Source organism: Plecotus auritus (genome assembly GCF_963455305.1).
Source record: "Plecotus auritus genome assembly, chromosome: 3".
Taxonomy (NCBI): Eukaryota; Metazoa; Chordata; class Mammalia; order Chiroptera; family Vespertilionidae; genus Plecotus; species Plecotus auritus.
The window spans coordinates 170393618-170414104 of NC_137772.1; the positions used below are offsets into that span (position 1 = coordinate 170393618).

The 20487-nt window shown below is 48.2% G+C and overlaps 1 protein-coding gene and 1 long non-coding RNA gene across 11 annotated transcripts in view; one reads left to right on the forward strand and one right to left on the reverse strand.

Annotated features, from left to right (window-relative positions):
- IKZF4 (IKAROS family zinc finger 4) overlaps positions 1-20487 on the reverse strand; it is a gene marked incomplete at its 5' end in the record, with an annotated part of 28466 nt that overhangs the window by 6827 nt on the left and 1152 nt on the right. For 2 of the 10 annotated variants that reach the window (XM_080661997.1, XM_080662002.1), the window contains 5 exons: positions 1635-1802; positions 3231-3491; positions 5136-5240; positions 11927-11977; positions 17357-17676. In XM_080661997.1, the coding sequence (XP_080518123.1) occupies positions 1635-1802; positions 3231-3491; positions 5136-5240; positions 11927-11966 (574 nt within the window). Of the gene's footprint in view, positions 1-1634; positions 1803-3230; positions 3492-5135; positions 5241-5445; positions 5652-6721; positions 6820-7470; positions 7499-8540; positions 8717-11926; positions 11978-17356; positions 17677-20487 lie in introns of those variants that run through there. The other 8 variants (XM_080662000.1, XM_080661996.1, XM_080661999.1 and 5 more) reach the window with 8 other exon arrangements.
- Positions 8555-19635, forward strand: LOC308245159. Its single transcript, XR_013960218.1, has 4 exons — positions 8555-8740; positions 9882-9991; positions 11420-11489; positions 19223-19635. It is a non-coding gene; the product is annotated as an uncharacterized lncRNA (long non-coding RNA).

The window sequence follows — 20487 nt, forward strand, 5'->3', positions numbered from 1 at the left end:
TAAGACTCTTAGGGAAATATTTTAACATCTGAGAGGAACCCCTTTTTCTTATAGTGTGGGTTGTAAGAGAAAGCATCTCATAAAGATGTGACCCAATAGTATATCCGTGTCTTCTTCTGGCCCCAATAATTCCACAGAACCTCCAAAACCCACCCGACCCCTGCCTTGCTGTTGGTAAGATTTCTAGGGGCCAAGCTATTCTTTTTCCAAACCAGCGGGGTGGGGGGGCGCCCCTTTTCCCAGGAAAAGGTGCAGGACTGGCACTGGATCTTGATGGGGTTCCAGTGAGGATGCAGAAAGAATAGCTCTGTGACTGGCAAATCTTCTCTTCTTTTTCAGTTTCCTTGTCAGCAAAATGGAGATAATAACATCTACCTTGGGATTATTATGAGGATCGCATGAGGAGACAAGTGAAATGCTTTGTAGATTATAAAGCATGAATCAATGATGATCTTTCTCTCTGTTGTTTCTCCACATACACAGAGATAAAGAGGTCCCAGCTCCCAGGTGAGAGCAAGGTAGGTGGCTGGAAAAAGTAGAGGGTGGTGAGGTGATTACTTAGTCCCTTTAAATCCTGGCCCCTGAGAGTTTAGGAAAAGAGAAAAATAGCAAAGAACGTTTCCAAGGACAGACCCTACGAATTCTTTCCCTTCTGCCCTCCTTCCTCCTTTTCCCAATCTTGAGCTCCCTCCTTCCTGCCAGCTCAGCTCCTGGCCTTTTCCCAAGTCCCAGCCCAAAGCTCAAAACTTAGTAAAATGCTTCAAAAGTGCTATCTGTCCAGCTGATTAGGCAGATGGTGATTCAGTCTGGGCTGGGCTAGAAAATTGAGTTAGTCCAGCTCCCTGGCACTGTTCCAAACACTGAGCGCCAGGCACTTGCTCCTACTCCTGGTAAGGTGATGACCTCTTGGGATGGGGAACAGAAATGGGATAACCTTTTCGGAGGCTTCCTTTCCTCCAGTTTGGGAGGCCCATGGATATTTTCAGGAACCAGGAGGAAGTCAAGGAGAGGACAGAAGGGGGCAAAGATGGTGACAAGTGTGGAGCCTGGGGCAGATATGAGGGGAGGAGGGGTCACCCTGGTGCTCAGAAATGGGGGGTGATGGGGCACAGATGGTTCTGCATCAGCATGACCTTTAAAAATAGTCAGGCATTGCCGAAACCGGTTTGGCTCAGTGGATAGAGCGTCGGCCTGCGGACTGAAGGGTCCCGGGTTCGATTCCGGTCAAGGGCACATGCCTGGGTTGCGGGCTGGGTCCCCAGGGTGGGGCGTGCAGGAGGCAGCCGATCAGTGATTATCTCTCTCTCCCTCTCCCTTCCTCCCTGAAATCAATAAAAATATTAAAAAATAAAAATAAAATAGGCAGGGAAGGGTGACTGTCAGGACAGAAGAACATGGCCTGTGCTCCTTTTGCTCTCCGTCGGAGTGTGGCAGATGCAAACACCTCCTCAGAGTCCCCCACATTCCCCAGGGGGCCTGCTGCCCTGCGGAGGGGTTACAGAGGCAGGGCCCTGTCCCCTCCGGGAGTGCTACGCCCTCCTGGAGAACAGACACTGCAGTCCCACAGAGACAAGAGAAGTCGCGGGGTGTCCTGGGGCCCCACTTCCCCCTCTCCCACTGGAAAGGTCACTGACCCGAGTGTGTTCGGAGGTGGCCGGTGAGCGCGTCCCGCCGGCGGCAGGCGTAGTTGCAGAAGGGGCATTTGAAGGGCTTCTCCCCGGAGTGCAGCTTGATGTGGCGCAGCAGGTTCCCCTTCTGCGTGAAGGAGGCTCCGCACTGGTTGCAGTGGAAGGGCCTCTCACCTGCGAGGGAGAGAGAGATGCCAGGGGACTGGCTGTGAGGAACTCTAGAGGCTGAACCCAGCCCCCACCCTCTGCCCCACACTGGCTCAGGGAACGCGCTCAGAACACATTTCTGAGAGGCAGGGCTGTGCCACGCATACACATCCTCTTAATACAGATCGCTGGGGCAGCCGGATCCTGGGAAGGTGTGGGTAAGGGGCTGTGGCAGGAGAAGCGCACTGGGCCTGGAACGTTGGGCCAAAAGACCCTTATCACCAGCCAAGCCCCATCGGGCTCTCTCTGCCCCAGGAGCTCAAAGCCCAAGGAAGCTGAGAAGAGGCTTCTATATTCCGTATTTTTTCTTCTTTATCCATCGATGGGAGGGCCCAAATAATAACCAGGAGTCCTCCCCCCATTAGGTATAGGATCCTTCTCTCTCTCTCTTTTTTAAATCCTCACCCAAGGATATGTTTTTTTGTTGTTATCCTCATCTGAGGATATTTTTTCCCATTGATTTTTAGAGACAGTGGAAGGGAGTGAAGGGGGGGGGGGAGAGAGAGAGAGAGAGAGAGAGAGAAACATCAAAGTGAGAGAGACACATCAATTGGTTGCCTCCCACATGTGTCCCAATCGGGGCCAGGGATCGAAACTGCAACCCAGGTACATGCCTTTGACCGAGAATCGAACCCACCACTCTTTGGTGCACAGACTGATGCTCTCAGGGATATGTGTTGTTTTTTTAAAAAATATTTTTATTGATTTCAGAGAGGAAGGGAGAGGGAGAGAGAAAGAAACATCAATGATGAGAGAGAATCCTTGATCGGCTGCCTCCTGCACGCCCCCTACTGGGGGATCGAGCCCGCAACCCAGGCATATGCCCTTGATTGGCATCATACCCAGGACCCTTCAGTCCACAGGCCGATGCTCTATTCACGAAGCCAAACCAGCTAGGGCAAGGATATTTTTAAAAAATTAATTTTAGAGAGAGGAAAGAAGAGAGAGAGAGAGAAATATCAAAGCGAGAGAGAAACATCTACTGGTTGCCTCCCATATGTGCCCTGACTGGGGATTGAACCTACAACCTAGGTATGTGCCCTGACCAGAATCGAACCCGCAACCTTCCGGTGTATGGGATGATGCTCCAACCAACTGAGCCACCTGGCCAGAGCTAGGATCCTTCTTGAGGCTACAAGACTTTCCCCTCCCTCACTTCCTCAGAAAAATATCAGCTTTTCTTTATAATAAGAGCTGAAGAAAGTGCCAGGAAAATACAGGCATTCGGGGAGTCTGAATTTCAGCCCTCCTTTTTTTTTCTCCCTCAGCTAGAAAATGTGCCAGGAGAGACCCTTCTCCTTCCGAGGCTACCCCACTCCAGGCATGGCCTCCTAGCACGGCCTCTGTCTCTCCGGCCCACCTGGGAGTTCCTCACTGGTCCCCTGGCTTACTCACCTGTGTGACTGCGTTTGTGCACCATGAGCACGTTGGGCCCAATGCAGACCATGCCACAGACATCACATTTGAGCTTGCCATTGGGCAGCCGGATGCCACCAGGGGAGTGAGGCTCTGGCCCACTTCCATCACAGTAGCCCAGGGGCTCCGACAGCGAGTCTTCCACGATCACACTATCGTCCTTTTCCAGGAGCCGCTCATCTGGCCCCAGCAGTCTACTCGACTCCTCATCGCTGTACATCTCCACCTTGATGGAGTTGGCTGGAGGGTGGGATGGTGTTTAGGAGAGAGACAGGCAAAGGGGAGAGCCTTCCCCCAGGCCCGAATGGCACTCCCGAAGTCCAAAAGGAGTCTCTGAGCCCGGCATTCAGGCTTCAAAGGAGGCCAATACCCTAGGTCCATGGTCGGCAAACTGCGGCTCGTGAGCCACGTGCAGCTCTTTGGCCCCTTGAGTGTGGCTCTTCCGTAAAATACCACAGCCTGGGCGAGTCTATTTTTTTTTTTTTTAATATATTTTATTGATTTTTTTTTTACAGAGAGGAAGGAAGAGGGATAGACAGTCAGAAACATCGATGAGAGAGAAACATCGATCAGCTGCCTCTTGCACACCTCCTACTGGGGATGTGCCCGCAACCAAGTTACATGCCCTTGACCGGAATCGAACCTGGGACCTTTCAGTCCGCAGGCTGACGCTCTATCCACTGAGCCAAACCAGTTTTGGCAGGGCGAGTCTATTTTGAAGAAGTGGCGATAGAAGAAGTTTAAGTTTAAAAAATTTGGCTCTCAAAAGAAATTTCAATCGTTGTACTGTTGATATTTGGCTCTGTTGACTAATGAGTTTGCCGACCACTGCCCTAGGTCAGTGGTCGGCAAACTGCGGCTCGCATGCCACGTGCGGCTCGTGAGCCGCCGTTTGCCGCTTTGTTGACTAATGAGTTTGCCGACCACTGGGATAGGGGCTTAATCACAAGGAACAACAGCCTGTAATTATTGGAATCGAGAGTCTAGGTCAGTGGTTGGCAAACTCATTAGTCAACAAACTCGTGAGCCGCAGTTTGCCAACCACTGCCCTAGGTGTCCAGAGTGGTGACACCGGGGTCCTGCTGGGACCTGAAGCAACCTTGTCCTCCTGTCCCACCGATCAGGCAAATAGGCTTTGAGGGAAAAGCACTGGGGAGAGGAGGAAGCTAAGGGGAGCCTATTTCTCCACTCTCTTGTCATTAAGAAAGATGTCTGACTTGGCCCTGGGCAGGAAGCCAGCAAGTAACAGTGTCAGGAAAACAGTCCTAGAAGACCGAAGAGACAGGGCTAAAGAGAGAGTAAAACTGGAAGACCAACACGGCTTACATTATCCTCCCACCCCATAAGACTGAGCCCCTCTACTCCCCTCTGGAACATTCGGAGGGGGATGGAGGAGGGAGGAGCCATTGAGGAGAAAGCTTTGGCTCTAGCTCTGACCTACATTCCTGGCTATTCCAACCATTTGGAGAATGTCACAGATCTAGGGCCAGCTGAGGAGAGGCAGTCCTGGGGACCCTCTGTGCAGGAGACTCGGGTGTGGGGGGGTGATGAGGAGATCCTTCTCATGTCTATTTCCTATCTCACTCCAGCTCATGCCCAATTCTATCTACCTGCTGTTCTAACTCCAGACTTTCTCTTTGGGGTCTTTACCTTAATCCCACCCATGCCTCTGTGAATTCCACCCCTGCCTGGCAGTGAGAGTTCATTCTTCTTTCAGAAGTAAGGGAAATCCCAGACACTGAGCTCCTTAGTGATTCTAGAGACTCTGAGCAGGAAACCAGAGGGAGGCAGCGATGGGGAAATGGCTGCCAATGGAAGATGAATCGAGGGCCAAACACAAACAGGGATGCCTTGTGCCAGGCGAGGGAAGGAGGGTGCACTTACCACTGAGTGAGCGGCTGGGAGAAGAGTGCTGGCTGTTGGGGGTGCTCACCGAGGGCCCCACTGGGGCCCCAAGGAACTCCTTCTCCAGAGATGAGTCCCCGCTACCTTAGAGGAGAGAACAAGAGGGCAGGTGAAGCTGTAGCGGTAGCCATTAGCAGGTCGCCTCATCTTTTAAAAACTCAAGTTACATTTATCTTGTGGCCATGTACAAGGCAGTGTTGTATGCTGGCACCATACCTTGTGCCCTGGCCAGCCTGGGCGCCCGGTGCTGACTTCCGCGAGCTCAGTGGCTGGGTCTTGCCCACCCTACCTTTATCTAGGCCTGAGGGGAAGAGCATCACTGCCTGACGTCCACAGGAAGCAGGGCTGGGGCTGGGCGGGCCAGGGTAGAGAGGAAAATGGGGCCTCAGCAGGGAGGCGGTTCAGGACAGCCGGTTCTTCCCTATTGTTCCTCTCCGGAGCCCCCAACACCAGGTACGGGATCTGCAGGAAGGGCAGCTGGAATTGTCCCTGAATCTAATGATAATAATAGCAATCATAACGATGGCAGCTCACATTAACTGAGTGCTTACTATGTGCCAGGCAATGTTCTATACACCTTAATTGAATTATTTCATTTACAACAACCCAGTGAAGTAGGTACCAATGTTATCCTAATTTTGCAGGTGCGGAAACTGAGGCACAAAAAAGGCTACATTACTTGTCCAAGGTTATAGAGCCAGTAGTGGTAGAACTGGAAGCTGATCACAAAAAAGGACGTGCCCATGTCCTTAACCACCACCTACACAGCCAACCGGGACTCACTGTTTCAGGAGGGGAGAGCTGGGCCCATTAGATTTTCTAAAATTAGTGAAATTTGACTACTCTAGAAAATGTCCTATCTGATACGACTCCAATCAGATATTTACTACTTGGTATTCCTTTGACAGTGAAATGATCAGTTTATTTTCAATATATTCATTTTAACTTGTTGACAAATTGCATTGTAAAAATGCTTTTTGAGCCCTAACTGGTTTGGCTCAGTGGATAGAGCATCGGCCTGTGGACTCAAGGGTCCCAGGTTCGATCCCGGTCAAGGGCATGTACCTTGGTTGCAGGCACATACCCAGTGGGGAGTGTGCAGGAGGCAGCTGATCGATGTTTCTCTCTCATTGATGTTTCTAACTCTCTATCCCTCTCCCTTCCTCTATAAAATATATTTTAAAAAATGCTTTTTGAGAAGTTCATATATCTTTTCAAAAATCAGATAACACACCTAAAGATATGTCATGTCTTAAAAAAAAATCCCTCCTCCCCACAATTATTTACACAAATACATAGGTGAAATAAAGCTCATGTAGACAAACACACACAGACAAGATCACATATGTAGATACACATACAGAGAACATACCTACTGGGATAAACATACTCATAGCCTCTACAGTATCTGCTAACATGAACATGCATGGATGTGTGCAGACAGCCCTAAATATGGAGAAAAGAGAGTTAAAGAAAGAGAGAGAGAGAGAGAGAGACAAGCCCTAAAATTCATCCCTAAAATCCACCTATTAGTACTTTACCCAATTTCCCAGCTATGAACATACTTACTTTCACAAAATAAAGATTCCATTATAAAATGGTTGGAGTCTTGGGCCTGAGGCAAGAAATCCGGAACACACCCTCCTGAGGGATCCCTCTCCAGCTTTGGTCAGTGGGAAGAAAACAACCACTCAGGACTTTGGGACCATTTCCCATTCATATCCTCTCCTAAAAGTCCCATTTCCCGCACGCTATCCCATCAAAGTCTAAGGAAATTGTTTACTACCTATAGAAAAAGCCTTATGGCTTAAAACTGACTTTCCCCAGCTGGGGCTCTTTAGATGAGCCATGGTTATCTACAAAAGTTGCCCAAATCAGAACCACACACATACCACAAAGGGAGCATCTCAGAGTGTGAGCTGAGACTTGTAGACCCAGACCCAGTTTTAAAAGATGTTATTTAAACTACGTGGAGGGTTTACTAAGGTTAGAAGGGTTGAAAGGGCATCTTCTCATTCCTTTTCAATCTTCAGTGCTGACTTGCCCTAACTCACTTGATGTTAGCAATGGGGAAGAACAGGGCTCTCTCTGGCCCTGGCCCTGAGTCCTTGACCCTAAAAGGAGTAGGAGCTTGCTGGAAGTCCATCGCTGGTCCCAGCCTACTAGATTGAAGCTGCCTCTTGGGGCCAGAGCCTTGATATATGGGGGGAAATATCCTTAAAGGGATAGTTAGAGACATTAAGGGGGAAACATCCTTTGTGGCTTTCTCTAGGCCTGGGAACAGGAGGAAGAGCAGGTGCCTCCAGAATCACGTCAGCAGTTCAAGAGGCTCTTTGATGCCGCTGCCCTCCGGAGGATCAAGGCAAGAGGGGAAACAGGCTCCAGTCTACTTTAATGGGCTAATACATACAAATGAATCATTTCAGGGCGTAGGAAATCTTTACGGGGGGCCCAGGGATTGTGATTTCCAGCTAAAGGGAGAAGGGGACTAGAATCAGATTTGGGAAGTTCAGCAGTTCTTCTCTCAGCCTCAGAAACCCCAGTGAGGGAATTTCAAATGCCTGGGACTCCCAAGAAATCCCAGACTGTCAATGCCAAGAATTAAGGCTGCTCTCGGGTCTCAGAGAAATTTTCTTGGTCAAAGTCATCATAGATTGCCTGAACCCCTAGAGAGCAAAGCCAAATCATGAGGCTCACCTTAGCGGCACTCGGAGGTGAGTCCAGGGCAGAGAGGCAGGAGGGAGGCAGGCAACATCCCCAAGCTAAGGTGTTTCACACGCCCAAGGAGACCGCCGCCTGCTCCTGCCGCCCTTCCTGAATCCCTCCGAGGGGCTGCTTCTAGGGACAGCCAGGAGGCTGGAGACCCTCCACACTTCTCTGCGGGGACCTCATCCTCACTGCTTTCCCTTTCTCGACCAGGAGCTCCAAGGTGCCGGGATGCTAGCCTGCCAGCAGGGAACAGTGGGTACAGGAGCAAAGAAAGCCGCCCTTCCCCGGCTCTATTGTGGGGAGGAAGCGGAGGCCCCTCAGATCTCTGTTCCAGGCGGAGGCATCTGCTGCCCAGGCGCCTCTTCACCTCGACCCTCTACTCTCCATTCCCACCCTGGCTGTCTCGGCATTTCACCCGGACCGCTCTACATCTGTCCCCAAGGCCTAATCAAGATGTCACCACAAGCTCCCACCGTCCAAGTCGCAGTCTTTGCTTAGCAACACCAAACACCCTTTCCCATCCTCGGCAAGTGTAAGGAGGAACGCCCCCTCCCCCGCGCACACACAGCCCCCATCCTCTCCCTCTCCTCAGTCTCGGGAGTTGTTCCTGAACCGGCTCCCTAGCCCCAGCACCCCCTCTCCCCCCTCCGCTAACCACCTTCTGCCTGAACTTACATTATCCTTCCCTTGCCGGTGAGACCCTGGGTTGCGAACGCGGCCGCCGCCTTGGAAACGGCGAGGGAGTGCGGGTGGTGTGTGCATGTCTGCGTCTCGGTGGCAGGCAGGGGTGAGCCCAGCCACTCACCTTCCAGGAAGCGTGGATTCCTGGAAGTGAGGGGAACCGCCGTCATTTCGCAGGCAGCGGCAGCGGCACGGTGAGCAGGGGCCCACGGCTGCAGCCAGCAAGAGCTCAGCCCAGAGTGTGTGTGTGTGTGTGTGTGTGTGTGTGAGTGTGTGTGTGTGTGTGTGTGTGTGTGTGTGTGTGTGTGTGTGAGAGAGAGAGAGAGAGAGGGAGAGAGAGGGAGAGAGAGAGAGAGGAGAGAACGCTTGGATGTGCTTGAGGAGGGGGCTGCAGAGAATGTAGAATGTATATGTGTGTCTCGGGGCGGGGGCGGGGGTGGGATGCTAGGCTACAGCAAATCTTTCCCAAGCCAGTGCAGGGGCGGGGGTGGGGGGTGTGCACAGGGAGCGGGAGGCAGATGCCGTTGCCCTCGTGCCCAGCAGACAAAGAGGAACTGCACAACAAATGCCTGAGAGAAGCAAGAGTGTGTGCAAGAGAGAGATGGATGGGCCCTCGGGGTGGGAGGGGGAAAGGGGGCCCCCAGGGAAGGCCCAATCCTCCGCCAGCTGGGGAAGCCAAGGCCCCAGAGGTCATGGGGCCCAGGACATGGGGCAGCTTCAAGGCTCTCAGATCAGCAGAAAGCCCCTCCCCCCCAAAACTCAGGCACTCTTATTCCCTCCTTTCCCTCCTCCTCCAGGAGGGAGGTCGCTCTGTAGATCTGGGGACTGACAGTTCCCTCCTTCTCAGCGGTGAGAGGGCTCAGCACAGTCTGGTCTCAGGCTGGTGTGGCTCTGTGGCCCTGAGCCCTTTCAGATCCCAGGCAAAATGCTGGTATAGTCTCCCCACTGCCCCTCCCGCCTGTGCCCCTGGGGCCGGCTGCCTGCCTGCAGCCCTGGATGAATCCGCCCTCTATCAAGACAAGGCCTCTGCTCCCTTCCCTTCCAGAGGAGCTGCTCAGTGACGTGCTGACCTACTTTGGAGACTAGGTTTCCTGATTCCAAGAATTTGGGGGTGGGAGGGGCTGTGAAACTTTGGGCTGCCTACCCCTGGATCTCTTTCGACTGAGGTTCCCTTGAACATTTCAGGGTCCCGGAAAACTTGGGACAAGCACTGTGCAAACAATTGTATAAGCCAGTTCCAGCAACTCCGTTTCCCTTGAAAGCAGGAATGGGGGAGGGGAAAGGCTCTGTGTGGTGGATTAATGACTCTTCCCTTCTCTTCCCTCTCTCCCCCAGGTGGGAAGCATCTGCACCTGTAGAAAAGATGGGCTTTCTGAACTGGGTTCTGTGAGGTGGGAAAACCTCGGTGAAGAACAGGAGAGATACACCCATCAGCAAGTGGCCAGGTGAGGAAAGCCACCTGGTGTGGAGGCCGAAGAGCTGGGATGACCTTGAAGGAGCCACTGGGGTGCTGTGGGAAGGTGCACACTGCGTCAGCCTTCCCCACTGCTTCCAGATCACTCCCGCAGAGATGGGTCAGATGCCCCTCCGGTGGACTGCCTCAGCCATGCTCAGTTCTGCAGGGGCTACTACTTTTCAGGGCTAATGTTGGCCCTATCTGGATTTTCCCTTTTCCCTCTCTAAGGTAGCTGCTGACATCTAGAATTCTCAAAACACAGGTCAGAGGCTGCTGACCTCTACTTTCATCCAAAAAGCCATCCTGTGCAGAGGCCTCTTCTTATATAGGACATGCCAACCTGCTGAAAGCAGGGGAAGCTCGGTTTCATAGTGCAGTAAAGCAAACACCCTCAGAAATTTTCCTCTAATATCCAATATTCTCCAGAGATAGGACTGAAAAGAGCCTATTGTATTTCCTCGCCCACCTTCCTGGTTTCTCTTTCGCCTACCATAGATCAGGGACTGGTTTTTATCCGTCTGAGTGGTCCCCGGCAATAAAGCAGGGTCCTGAATGTGCTTGTTGCTCTACAGTGGTTTTCTGAATAGGCTTAATGCGCAGGAGGTGGGAGGGTTGGCTGGTTCCTCAGAAAGGCTATGGCTTTCAAATCAATAAAGTCTCTTTCAGTTAAGTCTGTCCCCTTGGTCCCTGTCACTCTGTCCACATGTGGCAGGTATTGAATGCCTTTGCCCATTCCAGTTCCTTCCCTCCTGAAATGAAAAACGGGTCAGAGTTGTCTTCCCTTACATTACCCAGGAGTTGTCAGTGACTCTTAAATGTGTGCTGATCCACCCTGCTATCTTCCTTAGTGCATGCCCATAATTCCTCCACAAGTCCCACTTGAGGGGGAAAAAAAAAGCTATAGGTTACTTCTACAATGGTGCTTGACTATCTGAGGGGGATACTCATCATGTCAAAACGCAATTCTGGCTTCCCTTACCTCTTATAATCATTTCCTGCCCTGACATTCTAATGGTCCAAAAAATGATTCCTTCTATCTTAGAGACACTCTGTCTTGGGCTCTTTCCTATACCCTTAGAGGGGGAGCCAGATAAAGTTCCTCATTCTTTTCACCTTGCTAAACTCTGAGAGGATCCTGATTACTTTCATATCTCTAAAAGCCAGGCATACCATGAGCAATGATCTCTTCTGCCTCAGTAAGAGTATTTGGCAGGTATGACAAGGTATATGTTCTAATCATTGAAAAGGATTGGGGGAAAGGAGAATTGAGCTCTGTATCTCACTTCCAAGGCTGTAAACCGTTGGTCCACTGGCCAAATTCAGCCCATAGATAACTTTGGCTTGCCCCATGGAACATTTTTTTTAAAAACTGAGTCATTTTTATATAAAATCTAGATTTTTGATTTCTCTTAAACAGTTGGAAGTTTTGGCCACACTGGATACACACGCACTCCCACACGGACACTGAAGAGCTGCTGCTCCTTGAGGTAGGATGTGTGTTTTTCAGTGCATGACAGTCCGCACCATTCTCTTCTGCTCATTATCCTAACCCAGGTCATTCGTTTATATACCCATCTGGCCCCCACAGACCTTTGAGGTTTGAAACCCTGCTCTACTCTCTATTGAATATCATGTTTGCTGGTGACTTCAGAAACAGCATCTCTTTGCTTCAAATCATTCCTCTCTAATAGTCTCTACTCACATTCCTCTCTTATTCCCTTCTCCTATCACCCAAGAAGTCCGGGAAGAGAATCACTAAGGAATGTAAAATGACCAAAATAAATGATTACTATCAAGCACTACCAAGTGTGGGTGTCAGCTCTGTGACTAGGGCACTCAGAGGTCCTGTGCTAGGCTGAAGGCACTGCTCCACAGGAGTGTCTGCTCCCAGCCCCTTACAAAGAGAACGCACAAGAGGGCATACCAGACATATAGGAGCGGCCATTGCAGTCTTCTATGTCCATCTTAGATTCTGCTGAAAAAGAAAATAGCTGCTATTAGAAGCCAGATCTGGGAAGGGAAGGGGTTTCTCTCTAACATGCTGGAGTTAGCAAGAAACCTAAAAGATCACTTGAGTGTGCACTGACTGTATCCTAAAAAGAAAAACCTCATACCTTATCCTGGTGAGGAAGACAATGTACAAACCCTAGAGCCTCCTCCAACCCACAACTTCTGTTTCCCAGGCTCTGGGGCGGAAATGCTGTCTTATTCCAGAGTGGTTCTGGTTGTGTTGTTCTGAGAGGAGACCCTTTCCTTGTGGGTGGAGCTAATGCTGTAGGAAAGGAGGCAGGTTACAGCTCAGCTCAGCCCTTGGGAGGCAAAAAAAAAAAAGTCCCATAGAGGCTCTATACCTTGTTAAGGATGGGGTAGTAGTAATAGGAGGAAGCAGGATTCAGTCGTTCAAGGGATTCTGTTTTGGGTGTGTGGCAGGAGGGAGGGGGACAAGAAAGTAGAAGGTGGAGGAGAGCAGCCCACCTCAGGTTCAGTGAGGAGAGTTCTCTACTGAAGGTATATAAACAAATTAAACGTTTAAATGGCCCTCCCCACCTTCTTGTCAATACTTTGATATGCTTATTGTTTTTAAAGAAGGCGGGAGCCTGGATTTGAAATGCAGGTTGGCCCTAGCCGGTTTGGGTTTGGCTCAGTGGATTGAGCGTTGGCCTGCGGGCTGAAGGGTTCGGGTTGGATTCCAGACAAGGGCACATGCCCAAGTTGCGGGCTCGATCCCCACTAGGGGGCGCGCAGGAGGCAGCCGATAGATGATTGCCTCTCATCATTGGTGTTTCTCCTTTTCACTTCCTCTCTGAAATCAATAAAATATATATTTTAAGAAAAATAAAAAATAAAACAAAATGCAGGTTAGTCTGTTTAAGGTAAGGAAGGCATTAATTGGCAGTAGAGTATAAACAATGGAGAACTGAGAACAATTAAAAGCGCTAATTTGTCGCAGTGAATTATTTCCTTAGGAGCCTGCGGGAGGAGAAAAGAAAAATCTATTTGGAGGAATTATACATACATCAGTGTTTATCTAATGAAAAATAAGTATCCCAGGGACATATTTTGGGGAGCAAGAGTGGGGCAAGGATGTGAACTGAAGGGTCCTGGGTTCAATTTTGGTCAAGGGCACATGCCCAGGTTTCAGGCTTGATTCCCAGCAGGGGGCGTGCAGGAGGCAGCCGATCAATGATTCTCTCTCATCATTGATGTTTCTATCTCTCTCTCACTCTCCCTTCCTCTCTGAAATTAATAAAAAATAAAATAAAATAAAAAGAGTGGGGCAAGGAAATAAATAGCCTAAGCTGCCACCAAGATTCTTGGTCTCTTTGAAAGATCTCACTGAGGCAAGTAGATGCAAATTTGGTTTGCTTATAATATTATATTGATAGAGCCAGGGGTGGGGGTGGGGGTTCTGAAGGGCACACAGGGGTAAAGTCTATTTTTTATTTTTCTGCTTCTTTCCCCTCCCAAGTTATTCTTTTTTTCCTTTCCTTATTTAAAAAAAAAAAATCCTTACCTTAGGATTAAAAAAAAATTTGTGTGTTTTTTTTTTAAAATATATTTTATTGATATTTTACAGAGAGGAAGGGAGAGGGATAGAGAGCTAGAAACATCGATGAGAGAGAAACATCGATCAGCTGCCTCCTGCACACCTCCCACTGGGGATGTGCCCGCAACCAAGGTACATGCCCTTGACCGGAATCGAACCCGGGACCCTTCAGTCCGCAGGCCGACGCTCTATCCACTGAGCCAAACCGGTTTCGGCAAATTTGTGTTTTTTTAAAATATATTTTTATTCATTTCAGAGAGAAAGGGATAGGGAAAGAAAGATAGAAACAGCAATGATGAGAGAGAATCATCGATCTATCTGCTGCCTCCTGCAAATTGCACTGGGGATCAAGCCCACAACCTAGGCATGTGCCCTTACCAGGGAATTGAACTGTGACCTCCTGGTTCATTGGTCGATGCTCAACCACTGAGCCACACCGGCTGGGCTTTATTGATTTTAGAGAGAGAGAAAGCGGGGGGGGGGGGGGAGAGAGAGGAGAAAGACTGATGTGAGAGAGAAACATTTATTGGTTGTCTCCTGCCATTACCCCAACTGGGGATCAAATATGGGACAACGCTCCAATAACTGAGCCACTTGGCCAGGGCATCCCCACGTGGGTTATTCTTGACTAGTTCTGAGAGACATCATATGCCTCTAAAAAGTCTCATGAAAAAGCCTGAAACATTCCCAAAGCAAATCCCTTAGATTTAATCAGAGAGCTTGCTAGTCTCACCCAGGAAGACAGGGTCTGGATGAAACATTTCTCTAAGTCCTCCCTGGGGTGGACTGAGCTTTGGAACCAGACTGCTAGACCAAGCCACATTAATAAGTGGTTCCTTAAAAGGTTCCCTTAGGGGCAATGACTAAAAGAGCCCAAGTCCACAGGGGTTAATGAACTCATACCTTCTGGAATTAGCCAGAGAACTTGCAGTGGTCAGAGATCCAAAGATGGGGGAGGGCGGCCTGGTACTCCCTTTCATTTCCAAATCATTAGCTCCATAAGTGCCCTTTGGGATTGTCCAATATTACTGCAAAGTTCAAGATGCCGCAGGTGACTTCTCTAACACCCCTTAAAACCCCGCATGCAGGAGAAGCAAAAGTGAGTAGAAGTTTCTCAGTTTTCTGCTTGGAGAAACTGAGGCTCATTGCAATTAAGTGACTTGTCTCAGGGCTCATGGTGAGACTGGAATGAAAAAAAAGTATACAAGTCTCCTGCCTTTCCGAGATGTGTTCTCTTCGTTAAACCATCTTGCTTCCTTTCAAAAGCCAGATTACTCAAGGCCTTCATGGATCTCTTGCTTTTCCCTGGTTCTAACATCAATTAAGGCATCTTTTCCTTTGGTGCGATCCCTGTGGGAGTGGGGTCTGTTACTTAAAAAGGAAGAACAAGTTGAACAGGTTCTACCAAGAAATATGCTAATGCAATTGTGTGTACGTGTGTGTGTGTGTGTGTGTGTGTGTGTGTGTGTGTGGAGAGAGAGAGAGAGAGAGAGAGAGAGAGAAAGAGAGAGAGAGAGAGAGAGAGAACACGACAAGCACTAGGTAGGCAGAGCAGCTGAAGCATAGCATCCAGCTAGCACTGGCTCTCATTCTTGGACACCTGCCCAAATGGCCCCAAAACAATTTTCATAAGGATCTGAAGGAGTTGGTTTGAGTTGGACTTTGTTCTTAGCAGTAAACTGAGCTCTTCTGCTTCTTTTTTTATTTTATTATTTTTGTTGTTGTTAATCCTCACCCAAGGATATTTTTCCATTGATTTTTAGAAAGAGTGGAGGGGAGGGGGAGAGATAGAGGAAGGAACATTGATGTGAGAGGAATATTGAACCTACAACTGAGGTACGTGTCCTTGGCCAGAATTGAACTGAGACCCTTCAGTCCTTGGGCCGATACTCTACCCACTGAGCCAAACCAGCTAGGGCAGGTCTTCTGCTTCTTAATTGCTTTTTTAAAAAAAATATATTTTACTGCTTTTTTACAGAGAGGAAGGGAGAGGGATAGAGAGTTAGAAACATCGATGAGAGAGAAACATCAATCAGCTGCCTCCTGCACATCTCCTACTGGGGATGTGCCCGCAACCCAGGTACATGCCCTTGACCGGAATCAAACCTGGGACCCCTCAGTCCGCAAGCTGACGCTCTATCCACTGAGCCAAACCGGTTAGGGCTTCTTAATTGCTTTTAACAGGTGCTCTATGACACATCTTGGGCAAAACAGGTCTTTAGCTGCCTCCAACTGGTCTAAATGCCAGTTGGTAACCCTGGAAGTCAGAGGGCATTGAGATTCTGTCTTGGTATTCTGAGGAACAAATCAGTAGATGAACTTTACTATTTGCTCAATCCCCAGGTGGCACATCCCAACCTTCCTAATGCCGCGACCCTTTAATACAGTTCCTCATGTTGTGGTGACGCCACAACCCACAGGTTGAGAACTGCTAGCAGGGTCGCCTAAGTCCATCGGAAAACACAGATATTTACATTACGATTCATAACAGTAGCAAAATTACAGTTATGAAGCAGCAACGAAAATAATTTTATGGTTGGGCGTCACCACAACATGAGGAACTGTATTAAAGGATCACGGCATTAGGAAGGTTGAGAACCACTGCCTTAGAGGAACTGGGTCAAATTAGGCAGTGACAATTGGAGACATACCACAGGGGGAGGAGGTATAAGGATTGTGAAGTTAGTTACACAAGACAGGTTTGGCTCCAAGATCTTGGGAGGAAACTGGCTTCATAGCAACACAGATTCAGTGATAGAGGTAGGCACACTGTGTACAGTAAATTCAGTCTAGCGAGTTGAATACAAAACGACTAGAAACAGCTAGTCTCCCAATTCAAAAGGAAGTATCTCTGTGAGGACAGAGAAAAGGTTGGTCACTGTAACCTCTGTAGACAAATATTTTTTTCTCTGTTCTTTTGAATCCACTTGGCACCATAACAAGAGTCCTCCATGGCCTTGGCTTTCTCCCATCAACACAATGTCACATATGAACAGGAAAGGGCATCCCTCCCAGTCAGATTTCCAATCACACTTCCTGACAAGTAGCAGGTGAGGATCAATCCAAAGTCTGGCTTCCCGGGTCAGGTCAGGCATCAACTACCATCCCCATCTCCTCAAAAACATCCCCACAGTTTTGTTGGTAACAAAAAATGTCAGAAAGTCAAGTTTTCTCTATGTGGTGGCTCTGAAAACCTGAAATAAGATGGATATCACAAGGAATCAAAGCTCCTCAAATCCTCCAAGGAAACCGGTTTGATCCAGTGACACTCCAAAATTGAAATTTAAAACACACTCCATGTAGCCTCGGCGGTGAGGAGGATATTGTTGGAAAAGAGGATGAAGGTGGAGAGTGGCAAGAACCCATGCCATCATTTGATTTCTATTCCTGAACTACAGCAGGGAGAAGTGGAAATTGTGTCTCTGGTCTGCCTTAGGACCTGGGATCTGAGGTAGAGCCCAGTGATTATTAACAATACAGAACTTCCCACCTGCCTGGGAGTGAGTACTTTAGGTACTACAAATAGACCAAACCCACAACATCACTCTCTCCTTCCTGCTCCTTTCTGAACTGAATAAACTGAGAAAAAACAGGTTGGAATCACATAGCTGGCTCTGCTCTCTTCCAAGGCTTTGCAAAACTGCGGAGGGGGAAGAGGTGGAGGGTAGAGGGAAGAGGTGGAATTAGGCATTGTCTGCAATCTGACTGCACACCCCTTTCAAGGAAATAGACCTGGACATAGAGCAGTTTGTAGCTCTGAAGTGATCTTTAGGGACAACCAAATGCCCTCTGAAAGAACCCACTAACCTTTCTCAGCTCATGTGTCTGTCTTTACAGCAGAAAGATCTGCCTCATTTTTTCATCAGGCTGTAGGTGGTCACCTTCTGTCTATACATAACACAGACGAAGACATCTCAGCTTCATGATCCAAGTGCGTGGGGAGCAGTGCAGAGGGGATGAGTCCCCAGGACATTCTAGGAATGGCCAGGCTCTAAAATAAGAAGGGGTAAGAGCTGGAAACAAAACACCTGGGCAGTGGGGAAATATCACCTCATTGTCTCTTCCTAGATCTCAGGTGAATGCATCTTTTCTCTTGTTCATTGCGCTTCCCTGTCCTCCCATGTACACTGTGGAAGAGAGAGAAAGCTAAGGTTTATGGGTGGGAGGAGAAACAATCCTATCCCTTCTGTACCTCATTTCAGAACATTAGGAATAAGAAAAGGGCCAAATTAAACAGTTTAAATCACTAGGTATCATGCACATGAGATGATAATGAGTTTTTTGGAGTATACTCTTGAGTATATAATTCCTCTGTTTATAGAAAGGCCCCACAAAGTCACTGCGTTCAGCTGTATGTTTGGGTAGGGTTGGGGAAAGTAGAGCAGGGGAATTCAATTTGAGTTTTATAATTATCAGTTTTGAAGCCAAAGATGTCCAAAACAGGGTTAGCTATATCAAGTGAAGTTTGAAATCACATAGAAGTTGCACCCTGGCAGGTACGGCTCAGCTGATTGGAGCGTCATCCTGTACACCAAAAGGGGGCGGGTTTGATTTCAGGTTAGGGCACATACCCAGTTTTCATGTTCAATCTCCCATCAAGACACGCAGGAGGCAACCGATCAATGTTTCTCTCTTTAAAATCAAATTTTAAAAATTACATAGAAGTTTCAATTAATTCTGACTGGGGTAGGGTGGCAAAAAGGTGGAAGAGATAAGAACAATTGCTTTTGGTGGCAATCCTGGACAGAAGTCCCTAATGCATGCTGATCAAAGCAGCTCACTGTTGTTTGGGCCAGAAAGATGTTTTCAGGTTCCTCTATAAAGAACCTTGCTCAGACAACCCAATTTAGTAAGCTTCTCTTCATGTGGACGGTCTTGGAGCAGGGATACTCTAGGACAGTGGTTCTCAACCTTTCTAATGCCGCGACCCACAGGTTGAGAACCGCTAGCAGGGTCACCTAAGACCATCGGAAAACAGAGATATTTACATTACGATTCATTAACAGTAGCAAAATTACAGTTATGAAGTAGCAACGAAAATAATTTTATGGTTGGGGGTCACCACAACATGAGAACTGTGTTAAAGGGTGACGGCATTAGAAAGGTTGAGAACCACTGATCTAGGACCTGGAGAATCTTGGAGCTAGAATGGAGTTGAGATATATCCCCAATTTCTTTTTTTGTTTGTTTTTTAATTGAAGAAGAGTCACCCATTTGGTTAGTGATAGAAGTAGGACAAATAGAACCCAGGTTACCAGTCGGGATCTTTCTACTGTGGCATAAAGTTAAATCTTGTCATAGCTGGAAGGTTTGGGGCCACCTGCTTGCTCAATTTCTTGGGTGATAAAATGAATAGTTTGGGGTTTACATCTTAGTGATTGAAATCCTTGAACTAGAAACACGGGTTTATAGATGGGAAAAGAAATAATCCTCTACCTCCCATGTTTCTTTCCAGAGATTATAGGCCTGAGGAAAAAGCCAACCTAGACACTCACTAAATATCTTTAAGGTAGAAACAGGGCTTCTTGGCTCAAGGATCATACAAGCATATTCCAGCAGAATTTACAAGTTGAAGCTATCCCCAGAGGGACCAGGCCATTCATATCACCACGACTCTTTCTTATATGTTTTCATCTGATAAACCTTGAACTTGTCTCTTTGTTTCCAATACAGAGTCCACAAGTCTCTGAGAAGAGGATGCAAATCAAACAGCCTGGAATTCAGAGCCTTCTCCAGCAGGGTCAAGAGACCAACAGAAGGGAGTCCCTTTGCCTGTGGCATTGTCTACACCCACAGGATCCCACACTATTATTTGTTTCCACAAAGTAAAATGAGGCTAGAAATAGCTGCCCAACAATAATTTATCTTTATTTTTTCCTTGGCTATGTTGTGTGTTCTGAGGGAAGAGAGATGGCCAGTTTGAGAGAAAATAATTCCTTTGTGGATGTTGTGGGGGAGAGGATGGGTATAAAAGGTGGGATGTTCCTCCCATGTTGTGAAGTATGGGCTGCAGATTTATCTCCCCCACCCCCTTTGGGGCTGCAGATTTAAATTAAGAGGAAATAAAGAAGAAATTTTCAGTAGCATTTTTATTGGAAAAAAGTCAGGACTTATTTCTGAGCCAACTCCTGAAACATGCTGTATCCTTAACCTACCCGGAGGAAGGGGACTGCCCAGAAGCTACAATTGAACTAACTGCCTTCAGTGAGCAACAAAGACATCATGTTTTGTGCTCGAGACATCAGCCTCTATTGACTAGAACAAGATATAATTCTGAAACTGCCAAAGTGAAGGCAGCTCCCACCACCCTGGGGCCCACCCAAGAAGCTCTATTGAAACCTCTCCTTTCCAAATGGTAAGGCTATTTTCTTCTTTTAAGATTTTATTTTTATCTCCGGAGCCACTCTTCTGACTGTTCTCATGACCTAGGGAGTTGTCTGGATTCTCTGGTTTTAGGCTGTTAGTGGAGAAAGCTGAAGTTCCCCACATACCACAAAGCAAGGTTCGCTGACCTACTAGCAGACCCATTAAGGGACGAGGGACTCCTGGCTAGGCATTAAACATACTCCTAACATAAGACGCTACACTTTCAGGTTGTCTGATTTGGACTTTTATCTGGTCTTGTCCTCAGAATCTGAATTATATTAAGTGGAAACATTGTAGGTAGTCAGACACCTGTTTTTAATGCTTCCTAAGGATATGAACATATGAACTTCACCCAGGCTAAGCGAGCAAGTATCAGTAAGGGGAGATAGCCAGGCCTCAAAGGTCTTCAGGGTGGCCATGAAGATGGAAGACCTAGAGCTGACATGTGAGTGAGTCAGGACCATCAAGCTTACCACCGATGCTCAGGGCAGGGAGAGTAGGGCACAGCTGGAGCCATCAGACATGTAAGTGGGAGTCAATAGGGTCCAAACAGTAGAGTGTTGCTTACAAAG